At 40.8% G+C, this 20,681-nt stretch overlaps 1 protein-coding gene across 1 annotated transcript in view; it reads left to right on the top strand.

Moving 5' to 3' along the window:
* Positions 1-11,500, top strand: part of CNOT9 (CCR4-NOT transcription complex subunit 9) — a 35,812-nt gene extending 24,312 nt beyond the window's left edge. Inside the window, exons 5-8 of the mRNA XM_075529312.1 lie at positions 803-912; positions 8,991-9,089; positions 9,285-9,376; positions 10,729-11,500. Coding sequence (XP_075385427.1) covers positions 803-912; positions 8,991-9,089; positions 9,285-9,376; positions 10,729-10,897 — 470 coding nt within the window. The 3' untranslated portion in view covers positions 10,898-11,500. The remainder of the gene's footprint in view (positions 1-802; positions 913-8,990; positions 9,090-9,284; positions 9,377-10,728) is intronic.
* Positions 11,501-20,681: the final 9,181 nt, after the last annotated feature.

The following is a 20,681-nucleotide window of genomic DNA, read 5'->3' as shown; positions in this document are numbered from 1 at the left end:
GTAGTACGTTAGCTGGCTCAAGGAACAGTCATTTGTTTGATGGGCCTCTGCTTCCCTCGGTACAGAAAGGGAAAGATGGAATGGGGTCCTTTGCCTGCGCAGTAGATAATAGTCTAAAAACCTAGAGTAATAGGATTGGAGTCTATTTAATTAGAAATCATCTGTTCGAACTCTTATTAGTCAGAAACAATGGAAAATAAACGATCAAACTTAGCTAAACTAGTGGTAAAAAAATAATAATTAAAAAATCTGAAATTAAATAAACTAGTGGCAGAAATAGGAATCATATGCAGGCCTGTGTTTGTCTCTTATGTTTTTCTCTTGGATGTCCTGTACACTCTTTGGGCTTTGAGGGAGGAAAGGCATTTGTAACCAAGATGTTAAGCTTGTTTATGCTCACTGAGAAACAGTTCAGACTGGTATCATATCTTGTTACATGGAAATATGTTTTAATAGTGATGTAGAATTCTTCTAATTTAACTGAAATTGGAAAGAAACATAATTGGAGCATCAATTAAGTGATAGTCTTTTAGCATTGTTTACCAAGACTGCTAGAAAAATTATTCAGATGGCTAAGCTGGCAACTACATGGTGGACTAAGCCTGGTACCTAATCCGTGTTGACAATATCAGTCAGCTATGTTTTTCTTCCTCTTTTTTTAAAATCGTGTGTGAATCTGATATCCTAGCACAGAACCACATTTTATGTTGTTACTTAAATTCCACAACTACCTGGGTAAACAATACAAAGTAGTTTTTAAGTAAAAATCCTGACTCAATTTTTTTCTTCATATTTTCTTTAGGCGCCTTGGTGAAAACCGATGAGCAAGAAGTAATCAACTTTTTATTGACAACAGAAATTATCCCTTTGTGTTTGCGCATTATGGAATCTGGAAGTGAACTTTCTAAAACGGTATGTGCTTTGAACTTGAGAAGATTCACCATTTTAGTGGCTCTTGGGCTGCTTTTTAAAAAATCATGCAGCTTTTATCATAATCCATACATCCATTGTGTCAAGCACATTTGTACATGTGTTGCCATCATCATTTTCAAAATGTTTTCTTTCTACTTGAGACCTTGGTATCAGCTTCTCTTTTTTTTTTTCCCTCCCTCATGGAACCCTTGATAATTTTTTTTTTTTCATGTCTTACACTGACCACTGTCTCCCTTCACCCGTGTTTCTGTTGTCTGTCACCCTGGAACAGGCTTCTATATAGATCATTGTGATCGGTTTCTCCCCCCCACCTTCCCTTTTCTTCCTGCCCACCTTCCCCTCCTGATAACCCTACTCTCATTATTGATCCTGAGGGGTTGATCTGTCCTAGATTCCCTGTTTCCAACTCTTGCCCTGTACCAATGTACCTGCTCTGGTCTAGCTGGATTTTGTAAGATAGAATTGGGGGAGGATTAAAGAACTAGAGGCAAGTGTATGTTTCATCGGTGCTGTACTGCACCCTGACTATTGAGCCACTTTTCATAATAGTTCTGCTTTCGTTTTCTGCTCTCTTCAGACTTTTTGAACATTTTATGATTTTCTTTCTTTGAGTAAAAATTATTAAATGTTCATTTAAAAACTCAAGACTGGGGAGGGTGGGTTGGAAAGGGGGAACCGATTACAAGGATCTACACGTGACCTCCTCCCTGGGGGACGGACAACAGAAAAGTGGGTGAAGGGACACGTCGGACAGGGCAAGATATGATAAAGTAATTTATAAATTATCAAGGGTTCATGAGGGAGGGGGTTTGGGGAGGGAGGGGGAGAAATGAGGATATGAGGCCAGGGGCTTAAGTGGAGAGTAAATGTTTTGAGAATGATGAGGGCAGTGAATATACAAACGTACTTTATACATTTGATGTATGTATGGATTGTGATAAGAGTTTTATGAGCGATAAAAAAAGGGAAAATAAACTCAAGACTCTTGAATTAAACATAAAAATCTTCCCTATCTTTAAACCTACATTCCATACAGCAAATATGCAATTCTAAATTTTTTATGCATAATCAAATAATATTACATATACTGAAGCTTCTGCTTATTTACACTTTAAGCATGAATGAGACAAATGGACTAGGCATGAAAGTCTTACCTCCTTTCCTCTCTCCAAATTGCTGCAAAGCCCAATTTGCCTTCTGATATTGAATGTTGCAGTGGAGAAATTTGAGGCTCCTTCCTCATTTTTGTTGTGCACATGAACTTGCCTTCTTTGTGAATACTACAAGTTTCTTTTATTCTTAAAAAGTTCATTTGGTAATTTTGCATCTGGTTTTTCTCTAGAATGCATACTCTTGTCTTTTTTGGTTAATTTTTATATATTTCTCTTTCATTTGTTCTGTTTTCTTTGGGAACATTAATCATGCTATATTTTTATTTTTCATAACTATCTTTTTTCTCAAGGAGAATTTTCCCCATCCCTGTTTTTTAGCAAGATCCAGCGTCTCTTTCTAATGTGTCTTTAACCACATTGAATTACTTTTAACTCAATGAATACTGCTGAGGTGGAGGTAAGCAAATGGAATGATGTTTGAGTTTTTTATTAGGCATCCTAATAAAAATTCAGATAGCACAAAAAGGCATAAAAATAAAAGTAGTTCTGCGACCTTAGTGTCTTCTCAGTGATAACTAATGTTACTACTTTCTTGTATCCTAGAAATATTTTGCATGTACATCACGTTTTAATTTTTATTAGTTTTGTCTTTGCCCACTCACTTTTTTATTTAATTGTTTTAGTGGGGGCCCTTATAACTTATCACAATCCATACATCTATCCATTGTGTCGAGCACATTTGTACATTTGTTGCCATCATCATTCTCAAAGATTGCCCACTCACTTCTAATGTCTCAATATGTTTCTTTTCAGGGTGTCTATAATTTTTTGTTATGTTAAGGTCATCTTGAGTTTCTTTGAAAGTATAGATGTTGATTATTTCTTAGCTCTTGAGATGTGTCTCTAAAATTTCCATATAGGAGAAGTTTGACCAATGATTGCTATTGTTTGAAAATAAGAGATGGGAAGAAAAATGAGCTGACGTTGATAGCGTTATCTCGAGTATTTTATGGTTCACCTATTTAGGTTTGCAACGGGAGAGTGCAGTTCTGTGTGTGTTGTGGAGATAGATGCGCCTCTAGTCTTACTTTTCTACTTATATACACAAAGAAGTGAAATGAGGATCTATGTTCATGTTTTTCCTCTCATTTCTTCATTTTAATTCTCTTTATTAATTTTGGTGGGTTTCAAGTACAGGGTTGGAATGGTTCCACTGGCTTTTACTTGTAGTTGCCTACGGATATGTTTTTAAGTTGGCTTCTGATAATGGGCCAAATGAAGGCCACATTTATTCTTTGGAAACATTTTTCCCCTAGACAAAACAGTTTCTTTAGGAAAACATTTAACTAAAGAATACTCTTTAAATTATATATTGTCTGGATAATAACAGAATTCACTAAGATATAATGAACTCTTAGGTTAAAGGGACTTTGAAATGTTTGTGGAAAACTCTACTTGCAAAAACTCAAAATGGCCACTCTGTCAGAACAGCTGGCAGTTCACTCATTCCATCTGTCTCCTTTCTTTATACTTTTCATGAGCTTCCTAGTCCGCATTCACCCTATTCTATTCTTTCCTCTGGAAGCCCATTATTCCAGGATTATCATCACATCTGTTTTGTTAGGGTTCTTGTGTCTTAATTGAACAGGGTCTGGGTAGCCTGTCTGCCTAGTTCTCCATCTTGCCTGAGGTTTACTTCTGTTTTCTTTTGTGGTTTTTTTAAACCTCAAAGGGAAGCTCAGTTTGATAGGAAGTTATTGTACATTGCCATTGAAAGTTGATACCATCGATCTGATTTTTGCTTTCGGATATAGCTTTCTAAAGTATGAATGCTTACAAATCCCAAGGCCATGAGTAGATGACCTGTGCCCGACTTTTATGAACAGTTGATCCTTTGTGCTCCTACCCTGCTTTTGAGAATCAGAAATCTGAAAGTGTTGTTTGTGCTTCTTTTCAATCCTTGTGCTTCTTTCTAGAACACTAAGGGGATAATTGTGAATGCATGGGAATTGAGCTGTAATAATGTTTATTGGTACACTTAATATTGGAATTTATGCAAACAAATAGCAATACGTGATTAAATAACTCATAATATGTCCATGTAATAGAATATTGTACAGCCATGAAAAATATATTGTGGTATGAAAAGATAGTCAATAACTGAAGTAAGTATATAGCTATGTTTAGTTCTTATGTTGGATAAAAGGATGGATTTATGACATATCTTTGGATAATAGGATGAAAAACTGCCATCCCGTTAATTCTAATTCGATTCTATATGGCAGAAGAGAACTGCCCCTGTTGGGTTTCTAAGACTGTAAATCTTTATTGAGAAGAACCTCATCTTTCTCTCACAGAGTGCCTTATGCATTCAAACTGTTGACCTTGCATTTAATAGCCCAACACATAAGCCCCGTTGTTAGCAGAGCTCCCTAGTTGAATTATAGGATTTAAATATCTCTTGTTTTCTAATTTCCGATCATCCCTGCTTAGTTATTGCCTCTTTCAGGAACTCCTATTTGAATAACCCCTCCCCTGTTGCCATTCCTTGTCCAGAGCAAGACTCATTCCGTCTCTAGGTTCCCTTTATACCTCAACTGGACGCATTCCCTTGTCTTGACCTTTATAGTCAGCCCCCGGATTGTATTACTTCCTTTGCTTTATATAAGCAGGAACCTTATGTTTACTTTGTAAGTGCCAACACTTAATTATAACACATTGTCCACAGTAGGGATCCAGTACTTGATCTGACAGGCAATGAATGAAGTGTTTTAAAATTACACATGTTCAGGTTTCATTTGTAATCCTACCGAATCATTCTCCAGGGTGTGAACATTTGTGGAGAGGATACTTTTTTTATAATCTCCCTAGTTAATGATTACACATTGGACTACTAACTAAGTCAGGGGTTCAAACCCTCCAGCCAGAGAAAAATGAGGCTTTCTACTCCTGTGAAGAGTTACAGTCTCAAAGACCTATAGAGGCAATTCTCTGCCCTTTAGGATCACTGTGAGTCAAAATTGATTCGATCAAGGTGAGTTTGGTTTTCAGAGGTGAGTATATAATGTAACCAATTTGGAAAGATTCTGAGCTGTCTCCACCAAAGCTAAACTAATCATCTTGTCCTTTGATTCCGCAGTCTCACTCTTAGGAAAATGTACAAAATGTTTTTAGCAGCTTTATTTAAATAAACTGTGGTACAAACACAAAGTAAGAACTACACAGCCATTACAAAGAATGGGTGTGTCAGCATAGATGCCTCTCCAGAATATTATGTGGGGCGGAAGACGTCAGGCACCTATGAGATCATATGTGTTATAGAACAGACAGCCACATAGTATTCTGGCCTATAAGGCGATAAAGTAACACCAAGGAGAGTACACACTATTTAGAACAACCAACCATATGACATCAAAAGAACAGTGTTTGCCCAAGGATAAAGCTGTGGAGGCAAGAAGGGGCAGGAAAAAAAGAATGAATGGGAACAGTAAACATAGGAAGTGGGAAGAACCTTTTTACATTTTAGGGATTGCTGTCTTTATCATCATTCAAAATGTGTATAAATTGTTGATCAGAAAACCAAGTTGATGTTAAACTTTCACCCACATCACAAAAAGTTTTTTTCTGTAATAAAAAGTATCAGGCAAAAATCAATCAATGGAAACCAATCAGGATAGTGATTGTCTCTGAGAGGAGAATACTGACTGGGAAAGAACATAGGGGGATTTTCTGGGGTATGAGAAATATTTTGCATTTTAATGATTCCCCTGCCTATTGTTTGACTGAAAATTGAGTCACCAGGGTGAGTTCAGTTCCAGACCTGAAGGGTGATTAAGAGCCATAGTCTCTGGGATCTCACCAATCTCTAGCTATCCAGTAACCCTTAAATAAGGCTTGTTCCACATTTTTCTCCTATTCTATCCAGGGCCGCCTACGGTGATCCCTTTCATAGCAGTTGATAATGGTAGCCAGATGTCATCGGGGGGTGGAGACTAATGTGTATGTGGTTCATTAGTCCATTGGAATAATACAAATGGACTAGTTGTTTCCATGTGTGTTCAGTTTTTATCACTCATCTTTCCTCCAGACAGGGATGACCGAGAGTTGGACCTTAGATGGCTGATCATGAGCTTTTAAGACCCATTCGGGACTCAACAAAGTAGACTATAGATAGAACATTCTCTTTGTGGACGGTGCCTTACCATCTGATCATAAACATCCTCATGCCCAGTGACTCATTCCTTCAAAGTGTTTGGTTATGTGTCATAAGCCATTTTCATAACTTTGCCCCTTAAATGGACCAGTACATTTATGGACACATTTGTAATAAAAGGTCAATACTCACAAATACCATCTGTCTAGCCTGTATGTATTTTTGGTTCTACTCCACTGTCTCCCACACCCACTGAACCTGCAGTCTATTCATGCATCTACTCATTGATCACAGTTACTGAAGGGTGTGTATATTACGGTAATTGCCTCTGTTGCCTTTAACTCTTACTCTCCAGGTCTTGTCTTCCCTGCCTCATTTTTGGGTCAACCTGTGCTGTATAAAGCATTCCCTTTTACCCAAACTTCACTATCCCTCCTTATACTCTGATTTTCTTCTTTACAAGTTTATGTCTGTGGTCCCCTGTTTTCAGCCTTATAGGTTTGTTTCTTCTTGCCCACTTCTATATCTGGGTTGACGTCTGGGTGATGGTATCGTTTATCTCAGGTTCTCTATTTTTGTTGGTTCTCTGCCCGCAGAACTCACCTCAGTATTTCCTGTAAGATTGGGCTGGTTTTTACAAATAACTTTAATTTCTGTTTATCTGAAAATGCCCTAATGTCACCACTGCATTTGAGGGACAGTTTTGCTGGATATGATTCTTAGTTGACAGTTTTTGTTTTTTATATATGTCATCCCAGTGACTTCTCACTTGCCTGGTTTCTACTAAGAAATTAGAGTGTAGTCTTATTGATCCCTTTATAGGCAACTTTCTGTCACACCTGCTCCCAGGATTCTTTCCTTGTGTTCGGTTTTGGAAAATTTGATTGTGCTAAATACCTTGATGCTTTTCTCTTAGGATTTATCTTGTCTGGGGTCTGTTCATCTTCTTGAATGCGTAGCTTGTCTTTCATAATGGTAGGGTGGTTTTCTTCCAACAGTTACCTGTGTTTATGTTTCTTCTTGTTCTAGAATTGCAGTCATATGTAAGTTGCACCTCTTGATGGTATCCCACATAATTCGTAGCTTTCTTTAGCTATTTTTCATTCTTTTTTCGGATTGTTTCTCTGGAAGATTAGTTGTAAACAATTTACCTTCAAGCTCATTAATTTTGCCTTCCATTTTTTTGGTTGTACTCCTTTGTCCTTTCAGTGTTTCATCTTTCTGGTGACTATTAGTCTCCATTATTTTTATTTGGTGTTTTTGTGTTGCTTCAATTTTTTTTAATTTTGTCTATTTGTTCTTTTTGAATTCTGATTTCTTCTAAAGTTTTATTTGTGTTTTCCTTGATTTTTGTCTGCAGGTTTCTCAGTCTTTCTCTGTTGAAAGCACCTAAACATTCTTTGGAATTCTTTATTCAGTAGTTTCAATGCCATTTCTTGCTGAGAAAGGACTCTTGCCTCTGTCTTTTTGACAGTTGTATGAATCACTTTCTCTTGTTCCTGTGAACTGAAATTGTTGACGCCAAGATGTTACAGTGGTATTGCAATTGTATTTAATTGATGGTGTATGTTGGTGTGTTCTTCGGTATTCACCACCTCTCTCCTGGTAGATGTGATAGAGAATGTGGGTGTGTACATGTTCAATGTTCACTGTTTGAGAAGCACAATTGAAAGTGTCTATCAATGATGAGTGTGGTACAAGAGCAGGTAATGGCCCTCGCCCAGTAAATGGAGCTACCCAAGGTATGGGTGTTGGTAGACCATGGTTACTATCACCTGTTGGGTGGGACAAGAAATTAAAGATTTTTTTAAGGTTTTTGTAAGCAAAATAATAATAATAAAGAGTAAAGAACCAAGAAGAGGAAAGTTAGCCAACATTATCAGGAGCTAAATGATCTTAAAAAGAAAAGATCAATAAAAACAAGGGAATATAAAAGTAGAACAAGCAAAACCAGGAGGGAAGGAAAAGAAAATAGTAACAAAGAAACAAAAATTAAAGGGGGGGGTGAGGAGTGAAGGAAAAAAAAAGAAGAAGAAAGCAGAGGAACAAAGACTAGAAAATGAGAAGGAAAGGAAAGAAAACCAGAGGCAGTAAAAAAGTAGGCAGGGTCAAGACCCAGAGAGGAAACGACTGGTGAGGGAGGTGGGCAAGAGAGAGAGGATGGGTGATGGTACACCTAGTCCTAGGTTGGCCTTTAAAGAGAAGTTTCAGGCTTTCGTTTTCTAAGATCTTATCACAACAGAAGAGGCCTTTGCCTCCTTTGGAAGAGATGAGGCAGGGAAAGCAGAGGAGCTCTGACATTCAAACTAGGTTTGGGTCCCAATCCTGGGACCTAGTAGCTTCGTCACTTGGCACTTTAAACTGACCATATTATTTTATGGATTAGTGGTAATACCTGGTATGTAGTAGGTGTTCAGTAGCTGAGAGAAACTTTCTGGGTTTGTAAGAATCTGATAATTACCCTAAACTTAGCCTTTTTATGTAAAATATGAGTAATGGTGCCTACCTCATAAGTTTCTCTGGTTTCGTTTTACTCTTGATTGTGAATTAGGTGGGTGTTACTTCATAGAACGTAAAGCCTTTAGAGAAAGTCCTAGCATATTGTAAGTATTTAGTATGATTCTTTTAATTTAGTTGTAACTCTATTAAACATCTTCAGTAGCTTCCTGATGTGTTTGATACTTGCTTTTCTGCCCCTTTCCCTGGATGGTGCAAAGGTCTCTGTTTATCCAGGTTTCTGATTGGAAGGCAAGTGTCAGCAACTTGGTCTCCTTCATTTTGTTTTGCTGCAGGTTGCCACATTTATCCTCCAGAAGATCCTCTTAGATGACACTGGTTTGGCTTATATATGCCAGACATACGAGCGCTTCTCCCATGTTGCCATGATCTTGGTGAGTTCTTGTGTCTGCCCCTTTTGCAACTGCTTCTGAACACACACCCTTTTCCCTTTGCTGTGAGCATTGAGCAGCTTCAGAAATAACAGCCTTGTATGATCAGTTTTGGAATATATCATCACTAATTAGAATTATTTCGTCTATGTATGTTTGTTTTTTCCCTACACCACCCCCTTATTTGGGGGAGAACAGGGTAAGATGGTCCTGCAACTGTCCAAAGAGCCGTCTGCCCGTCTGTTGAAGCATGTGGTGAGATGTTATTTACGACTCTCAGATAACCCCAGGTAAGCATTTATAGGACTTTGGGTAAACGCTCTAGTGAATTGTGACCCCGTCTCCTGTCATGGTTAATAGATCTTCAGGACAGCGAAGGGATATAACTGTGGTTATTTTGTCTGGGACAAAACTCAATTCGTTTTAAAATCAGGGTGTTTAAAAATCCATCTATCTGAATTGTATCTCCTTACATTATAACTCTGCAGTACTTGTGAAATTCCAGAGTTATCAGTTCCTGAGGAAGCCTTCTGATGCTTTATATCTGTGGTTTGAGTGTTCTGTTGTTACTGCAGACAGAAGGAGATACTCGTGTTCAAAGATCTCTTAGAAAGGAACAGAGACCTCTTGAATTATATCTCCAGTTCTCCCTTGGTTCCTGTAAGGTCCTTGAGCCAATCGTTTTATCTCCTTAGGTTCATAGTCTCTGCCAAAAATCATACAGTGTAGATATAATGCATTTTAGAAATGTTTGACCTTTTGCTTTGGAAATCCATAATTCATGCTGAAAGCCACTTGCTCAGATTAGACTAAACCACATACTGGGTGATTTCTGTGCTCCTAGGAATGAGGGATCACTAGATTTCATATGAACTTAGTCTCCTGCCACTGAGGTTTATTCAAGCCCTGGCTACTTATCCAGTCAGGTTTGTCCTGGTCCTCAGTGTTTCCTGTTTTCACAGTTTGAAAATATGCTTACTTACAATGTTACTTGGATACAGAAAACGAGACAATACAAAAGCCTTAACATTGTTAAAAACAACCCTGTAAAACATTTGAAAGTTAATCTGGTAGTACTGCTAACCAGAATTGTATTACTCATCTCTTACAGATTTTTACTAGAAAACTAAAGCAGTTTTTGCAAAGACTCATATTTATAAGTTGGTATAGCATTTAAATCCATTCGTTTAATGTATAAAAAGTAAGGGCATTTCCCTTACTGATATACTGATATCTGAAATGTCTTATCTACTATAACCCAGAACGTACATATTTCTAGCTATTTTGCTTTCTCATGAAGTTCTGCATCTGGGCATCATTTGAAAAATGTTCACAGATCGAGATCTCTGCCTGAACCTTAGGCAAAGTAGAAGCTGTAAGGAATTTTGTCGATAATTAGTCCCTTTTTTTTTTACTTTAAATTTTACTTATTTTGTGTTGTTAGATTATCTAGTCTACAAACTACAGCAGTGTACACTAAAATGCTCTAAGGCATTGTAATGGCTTCTTCATAGAGTAACTTGACAGAGCCCTAGACTTGCAGATTCACTTGAGTCTGTGTCTAAGAAGGGGGGGCTTCCCTGGCCCCCAGTGTGGGTTTATCTGTTGGTCTCCGTGGCTGGTGTGTTTGTTTCTGATGTAGGGCACGTGAAGCGCTCAGGCAGTGTCTCCCAGACCAGCTGAAAGACACGACCTTCGCCCAGGTGCTAAAAGATGACACAACCACCAAACGCTGGCTTGCACAACTGGTGAAGAACCTGCAAGAGGGCCAGGTCACCGACCCCCGGGGGATTCCCCTGCCCCCTCAGTGATCCTTCCCTCGTCTCTCCTACCATGCCCCACACACACACAGGGGACACGAGGGGGAATCTGCGAGGAAAACAGCTCAGGTCTTATCTTCGACTGGGAATAGACCACCCCAGTGCTGAACTGCCCAGGAGGAAAGGCCCCGGAAGACCCTGTTGAGGTGTGTGGCGGCCAGCATGGGTTGCCTAGAGGACCTGGGCCTTCTCTTCCTAGGAAATGGGCTCCTGACCGAGCCATCTGCCACCACAGCCCCAGGAGGGTGTCAACACCAGCAAGTGCTGTATTTGCAGCATGCCCACGATGACCTTCTCCCTGACCTCTGCTTAGGCGCTGGCAGGGACGGGAGACCATGACAAGAACGGCAGGACTCTAGGCATGGTGAATGCCTGGGACCAAGCCCTGTGGCGTTTTTTATTTTGCCTTCCTGGAAGATTGAAGATGTGGCTCTTCTCTCAGTATTTGTTTACTTTGTTGTTTTGTTTTTAATCTCAAAGAGAGGTGTGTTTGGTGGACACAAGCTGTAATGTTTGGCAGACTTCTGTCAGTTGGCACTGTTTACAAGTTTGTTAGCTGCATACGCTCAATAAAAAGTTGGTTTGGGCATTACATCCCCTCTGGCAGGACATGAGCTGCATTGAGCTGTGGGGAGGAATGGGAAGCAAGGGGAAGCTGCTGAGCCAGAGGACGCCAGGAACCAATCTTCCACCTCTGTTACCTCTGTTCCCATTCTCCTACAACCTATGATGCCACCAGGAGCCGCCAGCTTTCCCACATCTCAATGTGTTCCTTTTTTCTTTCTTCTCCTATTTAACTTTAAAATAGATGTCTTAATTCATCAAGTCATCCTGGAAGGGTCTTCTATTGGGTGGTGGAGGCCTCATGTTTAGTCCAAGTTCTCAAAGGTATCTTCTGGATGACTGACTAAGAGAGATGTTTGGGATTGAGGTGATGGGGCTACTTGATCCCGTGCTCTGCTTTTGTGTGCATTAAGCAGCCCCAGCTGCCGCCATGATCTTACTTGAAGCAGTATTAGCTGAATGAGTCCATTTTATTCAGATTTTTAAGATGGAGGCTTTGACTCCGTTAGCTCATTCAGTCTTTTTTTGGGGGGGGTGGGGGGTTGGCACATTCATTTTTGATCTATGAGAATTACAGGCTTAGCCTCCACATACTGTGTCCTTGTTCATGTGTCAGAGAACTCAATTTTCTCCCCTGAAACTTTAGGCATCTCTGTTCCCAGTTCACAGGTTTGAATCTGTGCCATAGTGTACTACCTGACATCCCCCCACCCCCACCCTGCCAACACCTGCTATCCCCCCTTAACCCCCTATCCAGTCACTGATGATATTGCTAATCGAACTCTAGAGAGAGACCGCGTCTTTTGTGTCCCCATCTGATACCATTGCAGATGTCCCTGAAGAAGCCTGGGGAGGTTTTCTAGGGGCAGGCTCAGAGAAGCCTGTGCAGAGGCAGTGTCACCAACACAAGGGCTCTTGCAAGCCCGACTTTCGCAAAGGGAGACGGACTTGTTAGTTGGCTTCTGTCTCTTTTGCTCCCAGAAAGTTAAGTAGCCTAGTTATAAGAAAGGCCGGATAAGCACTTCGTCCCCTGCCGTCTGAAACGAAAGGGGATTCCACCCAGCTCCTAAGCTCAAGCCGGAAGAGAAAAAGCCCTGTCTTGGAGAAAGCCAAACCAGCATGGACTGCACCGTTGTTTGGATTCCCCCCGCCTGTAGTCTGATCCGAAATGGCCACTGGGGTGACCCTAATCTTTGCCGACCACCCTCCTGTTGAGCCAGCGTTGTTTCATTTTCCCTCAACTGGGGCCCAGGGCCTTGCTCCCTGGGAAATTCTCTCCATCTTTGGGTGCATTGGCCATGTTACTGTGCCGATAGTGTCTTAATTCTTGACCCATCTTTTCTCAGCTGGCCTTGGACCCCATGGAGAAGTTGGGGGTGGGGGCAGTGGAATGGGGGGGGGCATTATTCCTTGTAGTTGATTTTGATGTGTCTATATGTGTGAATAAAGAGAGCCCTCCCCTCATTTTGTTTTCCATCCCGCACTCCCTCAACAGGATTGAAATAAAACATGCTTCTGTTTTTTGTAAGAAGTTTTTCTTTAAACTGGAGGTTTTGTTTATCAGTACAGAGCTATCCAAACACTTTGGTAAAGGAACTCTGATGGTACAGTGGGTTGGTTACATGGCGGGCTGCTAACCACAAGATCGGTGTTTCAAACCCATCAGCTGCTCCAAGGGAGAAAGATAAGGCTGTGTGCTCTTGTAAAGATTTGCATCCTCGGAGACCCCAGGGACAGGTCATACAGGGTTGCTATGAGTCAAAATTGACTCAGTGAGAATGAGAGGCACTCAGGTTAAGTGGTTCTAGACCACTCTTGCTCGAGTCCTGTGTACATAGGAGCACTGTCCCTGCCAAGAGAGCATTGATGAAGACTGCCTGACTTAATGAGACACTGCCAACCTCTGCTTCCAGCTGTCTTTCCTTGTTTTGGAGGGCCCGTGGTAGAACAGGGCAAGGGGAGACACCAGTATTCTTCAAAGCCTATTAGGCTTATCTATATATATCAGGTGTAGGCTATGCATGGAGTTGCTAGTCACGAGGTCAGCAGTTCAAACCTACCAGCTGCTCTGGGAGAAAGATGAGGCTGTCTCCTCATGTACAGACTTAAAGTCATGGAAATCCAGAGGCACTTCTATCTTGTCCTGGAGGGAGGGTTGGTATGAGGCGGAATTGAATCTGTGACAGTTACATACGTGAAGAGGTTTCAAGAAGTCATGGAAAAGACAAGTGTTCTACACCCTACTTTGGTGCAGCAGCAGGTCTTAAAAGCTTGTGAAGGACCATCAAAGGTGCAAATATTGGTCTCTTTATACCCAGTGGGAACAAGAGCGAAGAACACCAGACACAGGCAAAATGCACTAATGGACCACACGAGCGCTACTTTATATGACTTAGACCAGAGGAGCTGGCTAGTGCCTGCTTACCACTACCAACTGTTACAAGGCCCTGGATAGCATGGGAGGGAAATGTATTACAAAGGTGGATCATGAAATTGACCAGGCTTGCTCAAGACAAATCCCCCAGACTGTGGCCCTTAATCACCCATGAGGTCTGATACAACTAACCCGGGGGATTCCATGACTCGATTTTCAGCCAAATGACAGGTTTTTTAAGGGAAACTAGCACTAGGGAGGTAACCCCTTAGGACAGTGGTTCGTAACCTGCCTAATACTGTGACCCTTTAATACAGTTCCTTATGTTGTGACCCCCTCCAACCATAAAATTATTTTCATTGCTACATAACTAATTTTGCTACTGTTATGAATCAGGCGATCCCTGTGAAAGGGTCACTCGACACTCTCCCCACCCAAAGGGGTCATGACCCACAGGTTGAGATCGCTGTCTTAGGATAATGAGCCGTTCAAGATCAAAATGACAGACTTGGACTCAGGACAAAGTACAGAAGAATTAGATGAAAGAGTGCAAACAGGAATGAGGGATACATGATGCTACCTTGGGACTGCAATCAATGATGAAACAAAATGGATTGTGGAAGGCTGATGTGCTCCGTAAACCTTTGCCCAGTTTACAGTAAGAGGTTAAGGGAGAGATGTGGGAAAGTACCATTATCTTTTCAGTCTACTTTCCACACTTAACTAAAGCCGCTTGTATATAATTCTCTTGTACATTATCAGTTGGGAGAGGGGATATACAAATTGCTACCAACAACCAAGGACAATATTTGGAATAGGAAATGAGAATGAAGTGATACTGTCGTAGAAATTTTTTTAATGTTTTAACATTTTTATTTCAGTAGCAGAATAAGCCAGCAATTTGAAAAATAGCATAATTGAATATCCAGCACTTTAAACAAACAATATGCATATATATTTTTAATTATACTAGAAGCCATTCTTTCTGAGAATTGGTCAGACATGGCTTTTGAACAGGCTAGGGAAATTTCCACAGACTAAGAAACAATGCCTGACCACAGTAGACAAGGAAAAAGAAAAAGTTCTGACTTGTTTGAAACTTAAAGCTACGTGGTCCGAATAACCTGCAAGACCAAGAAGAAAGCAGGAAATTGGAGAATATTTTGAATTGAAAGGAAAATACCATATCCAGGATGGGGAGGTATTCATCCAATAACAATACTTAGAAATCTATAATCTTGAACTCAACATTACAAAATAAGAAAGGCTGAATCGATTGTCTTAATTTTTCACATCAAGAAACTGGAAAAATAGCTAATTGAAAAGGCCAAAATAAAAAAATAGAAAAATTACAATAGAATCAAAGCCAAAAGGCACCTCTTTAGAACAATAAAGTTGATAAACTGCTAGTAAGACTGATAAGTTTACCAACAACAGAGAATATACATTCCAACCACTTTAAAAATGGGGACATAACACAAGGGCCAAGAATCTGACACTTTTAATTAGAGGATGGAGAAAAGAAACTGCTCTTGACTCACTTTTGGAGCAGGCTAACACTGCCCCCAAAGCCTGTCCAGGACATCACAAGACATGCCAAGAAGCAACCAAGCCCACGTGGAAGAAGCACACCAGCCTGTGTGGTAATGAGATCAGGTATCAAGCATCAAAGACCCAGAACAATATCAATGTGAGTGAGGGGGAGCGTGGTGTGGAGACCCAAAGCCCACCTGTAGACAATTGGACATCCCTTTACAGAAGGGTCACAAGGAAGAGACAAGCCAGTCAAGGTGTAGTATAGTACCATTGAAACATAATTTTCCTCTAGTTCTTTAATGCCTCCTTCCCCGAACTATCATGACCTCAATTCTACTTTACAAATCTGGCTAGACCAGGCCTTGTACACTGCTACAGATAAGGGCTCGAAACACAGGGAATCCAGGACAGATAAACCCCTCAGGACCAATAATGAGAGTAGCGATACCAGAAGGGTAGGGGGAGAAAGGGGAAACCAATCACAATGATCTACATATAACCCCCTCCCAGGTGGATGAATAACAAGTGGGTGAAGGGAGATAAACGGTCAGTGTAAGACATGAAAAAATAATTTATAAATTATCAAGGGGTCATGAGAGAGGGTAAGGAATAAAATAGCTGATACCAAGGGTTCCAGAAGGAAGAAAATGTTTTGAGAATGATGAGGGCTACAAATGGATGGATGGATTGTAATAAGAGTTGTATGAGCCTCCAAAAAAATGATTTGGGTGGGGGGGAGGAAGGTGAAACCAATCACTGTGATCTACATATAACCCCTTCCTAGGGCGGTGGACAACAGAAAAGTGGGTGAAGGGAGATCAGTTGGTGTAAGACGGGGGGAATTTTAAAAAATAAATTATTAAGGATTCATGAGGGAGGGGGGAAATGAGCTGGTATCAAGGGCTTAAGTAGAAAATGTTTCGAAAATGATGATGGCATCATATGTACAAATGTGCTTGACACGATGGATGGATTGTGATGAGATGTAAGAGTCCCAATAAAATGACTAAAATGAATAGAAAAGCCAATCTCTCCCCTGAAGATAAACAAATTCCCCTGTTGAAACACCAGTAAGTCAAATCTAGCTACATATCAATATGATAACGTATCAGCATTGATCTGGGTTTATCACAAAAATAAAAGCTTGATTTGAAACTTCAAAACCAATCACTGCAGCATAACAGACATCACCATCATTTAGATAACTTCTCAAACCAAATTCCCAACCATCACGTCAGTTCTGACTCTTACCATCCCTAAAAGACAGAGTAGAACTGTCCCTTTGGGTTTTTGAAGTAGAAGAATATATAAGTCAGCACCTACTCGTGGTTAATAGGAGCCCCAGTGGTGTAGTGTAGTAACTCCGCGTTGGGCTGCAATGGCACGGTCAGCATTTCAAAACCACCGGCAGCTCCTTGGGAGAAAGGGCTTTCTATTCTTATAAACAGTTACAGGCTCAGAAACCCACAGGGGTCACTGTGAGTCAGCAGCGAGTTTGGTTTTGTTGTTGGTATTCAACCAAAAACACCTGTGAATCCATGTTAAATTTTGAAATCTAGAGACGAAGAGTGAGATAAAGGATGCCGACTAGCACACCTCCATTTACCATCATCAGGGCGCCAGCCGGCATGATAAACCAGGAAAGGAAAAGGCAAAAGATTACAAAAGGATCAAGCAAAGCTCATTCTTCGCTTGTTACTAAGTGAATTTAACAAGGTGATAGAATCCAAGGTCAATACACAACACACACACAACCTATTATGTTTCTAAGTCAAAATAATTTTAATATAGATCATTTTTTTAACATAGATCATTTTTACTAGCATAAGTCAAACGCCTAGAAATAGATAAATCAAAAGATGGACAGAACCTTTCCATTGAACACAGGAAACATTCTTGAGATCCTCTCAAGACTTAGATGAAGGGAGGGATATGTCTTCTTGATGGATTGGGAAATTTAAGATTGGAAGGATGCCAGCCCTCGCCCAATTGTAAGTGAAATCCCAGCAGATTTACTTTTGTAGAAATAGACTAGCTGATGCACAAGATTTGTGTGGAAATACAAAGTGTCAAGACAACAGAGGCCACCTAGAATAAGCATGATTGCGGTCCATCCGTTCCCAGACATCTTCCCCTTACTGTCAGCCTTTTAATAACATCTTTCTGGAGACTTGCTGAAAGCTTTGTGCCAACAGAGGACGCTAACTTACGGTGTAAACTTACACACCGTTTTGTTCTCTGGATTTACTGTATGTTTCTTTGAAGCCCCTCCGCTTTGCTTTTTTATTTTCTAATGGGGGCTATCCAGGGTAAGTCCGAAAGAGCTGTCAGGATCCTTGCTCATGCATGCACGGATTTATTCCAAGAACTGTCTTCAAACATGCCCTCAGTGGATGGCAGCAAATTCAGTAATATACTTGCCTTAGTTTTGTTCACCCAAACCAAACCGACTGCCATCAAGTCGATTCCAACTCATGGTGACCCTGCAGGACAGGATGGAACTGCCTTTGTGGTGTCTGAGATCGCAGCTCTTTATGGGAGTAGAATGCCTCCTCTTTCTCCCTCTGAGCAGCTGGTCGTTTGAAACTGCTGATTTTGTGGTTCGCAGCCCAACGTGTAGCCACTACACTACCAGCACGCCTCATTTGCTCTTGTTCCAGTTCCTTGGGGCGGTGGGGGGGGGGTCCAGTCAAAAACTGTCTTTGAGGGATTCTGCTGGGACAGTCAGTCCTATAGGGTTGCTATAAGTGACCATCGACTCAATGGCAGTGCATTATGGGATTTTTGGGGGTGGGGAATGTCAAACAATAGCTTCATGTTTTTTTAATTTTTTAAAAATCATTTTATTGGGGGCTCATACAACTCATAATCCACACACCCATCCATTGTGTCAAGCACATTTGTACATGTGTTGCCCTCATCATTCTCAATATGCTCTTGTAGATCCAAAAGTATTTCTACAAAATCATAGATACTTGATCCAAGTGTATGATTTTGTAGAAATACTTTTGGATCTACACTAGCATATTCACTGGTGTTTGGAAGACAAGGATCCTGACGTGTAAAGGCAGTTATATGGGTGATTTTCAAATAGAATTTAGTCTTTTGAGGTACCTTTTTGACTACCAAGACAGTGGATTTTCTTTCAGAAATCTGAATAGTGTGGCTGTACCCTGGGAACGGAATGCCGGGGTGCATTGGTATCTGCCCTGGGTGTCAGCACCAGAGTCTGGGCTTGTCTGGGCAGCAGGGGAACTTCCTCCCTGCCAGCTGCACCTTCATTACCATTTAGTGCTTCTGGGCATGGTTCCCAGAAAGTCCCTCTGCTATTGCTGCTCTGATCAGGTTTCTGGATCTGTTAATAATAGAAAACAGTGGGGGAAGGGCCAGAATTGTGGAAATAGGAAGAACCCAACAGATGGACAGTTTCTGTACCTGGATACTATCTGTCTGCTCTTTCCCTGGGTCCAGTGAGAGCCCTGCAGCAGGCAAGCCTCTAATATAATTCCTTTTGGTCCAAGTAACCGATCAGACATCAGAACACATGGTATGAGAATACTGGTCTATTTACAAGAATGCTGAAACAGTATTTGAAATCTGGGCTTTCCCAGAAAATCCCGGATAAGTGGTCATGCCTATAGAATATCCAGGAGAGAAGGATCTTGGGAAATGTTAGTGACTATCTGTACAACGGACTGAAACGTTACCCAATCCTGCACCATCTCCACAATCACTGTGATGTTTGAGCCCACTATTGCAGCTACTGTGTCAATCCACCTCATGAAGAGTCTTCCTCTTGTACCCTAACATTTCACCAAGGATGATGTCTGTCTCCAGGGACTGGCCCTTCTTGACCATATATCCTAAGTATATGACGCAAAACCTCACCATTTTCACTTTTAAGAGGCATTCTGACTGTACTTTTCCAAGATTACAACTGTATTTGTTCTTATGGCAATTCATAGTATATTCAATGTTCTTTGCCAATACCAGAAGTCCAGGGCATTGTCTCTTCAAACTTCTTTATTCGTTGTCTAACTTGGTTGACAAATGTCAACCCTTTTGTAAAATATAACATATAGTATTGAAAATACTATTGTTTAAGTCATGTGCATTTTATTCCTCAAGGTGACAACTTTGCTTTTTGACACTTTAAAAGGAGAGATCTTTTACAACAGATTGTCCAATGCAATATATCATTCATCACAATCAGTTGTCGCAGTACGTCAATAAGGAACTGACAAATTTGAGCCAGATTCAGAAGAGGACATGAATTGAGGGATATCACTGCTGATGCCACATGGATCTTGGCTGAACGCAGAGGAACAAAGATTTTTTTTTAACCAGTGTTTTATTGACTATATCAAAGCATTAAGCCGGATGGATCATAACAAATTGTGGATAACTCCGCAAAGAATGAGAATTGTGTTCATGAGGAACAAAAGGGATACTGCATGTTTAAAATCAGGAAAGGTGTATGTCAGCGTTATATCCTCTCACCATACTTCCTCAAACTGCATGCTGAGCAAATCATCAGAGAAGCTGGATGATTTGAAGAAAAATACAGCAGCAGGATTGGTGGAAGGCTTATTAATAACCAGCGATAAGCAGACGACACGACCTTGCTTGCTGAAAACTAAGAAAACGCTCAAAGCACTCATTGATGAAGATCAAAGAGTGCAGTCTTTGGCATGGATTACACCGCAGCATAGGGGAAAACAAAACTCACAATGGGACTAATCGGCAGTATTATGATAGCTGGAGAAAAGAGAAGTTGCCAATGTTACTTGGCTCCACAGTGGATCCACACCATGGAAGCATTGAATTATCCAAATAGAGAAGCAGAAAGAGGCGAACCAGATACTATTGTAGGGAATGTGAGGCAAAGCATGGGAAACTAAGGAGGTGGTGATGTGCAAGAAGCAGAAATGGGAGGCCATTCTTGGATATCTCTGCTTCCTCTATCAGAACTCTCTCCCCAAGAATCGGGCCAACCACCCATGGACCGAGTCTGAAAGTCAGCAAGGTTTCAGAAACTGCCAGTTGCAAACACATGGCAGCCCTTTGGTCAAATATAACACATGCAGATGACCTAATACGTTAGAAAGTGAAGGCTCTCGCTAGTGCCCTGGGTTAGAGACATTTGGGTCAGCAGCATGCCTGCTGTGCCTCATTCCATCAAAACCCCTCCCTCCTCCCCCAGTCACTACTCTTCTGACTTTTACGGTCATTGAGAGGATTGTATTTTAATGAGCTTAGAGGTTTAGCTATCCATCATCCCTAATGGCCGATTTTTGAACA

Source organism: Tenrec ecaudatus, chromosome 13 (assembly GCF_050624435.1).
Source record: "Tenrec ecaudatus isolate mTenEca1 chromosome 13, mTenEca1.hap1, whole genome shotgun sequence".
In the NCBI taxonomy this organism is placed as follows: Eukaryota; Metazoa; Chordata; class Mammalia; order Afrosoricida; family Tenrecidae; genus Tenrec; species Tenrec ecaudatus.
The sequence above is the reverse complement of the archived record's forward strand: the minus strand, read 5'-3'. Positions and strand labels throughout refer to the sequence as shown.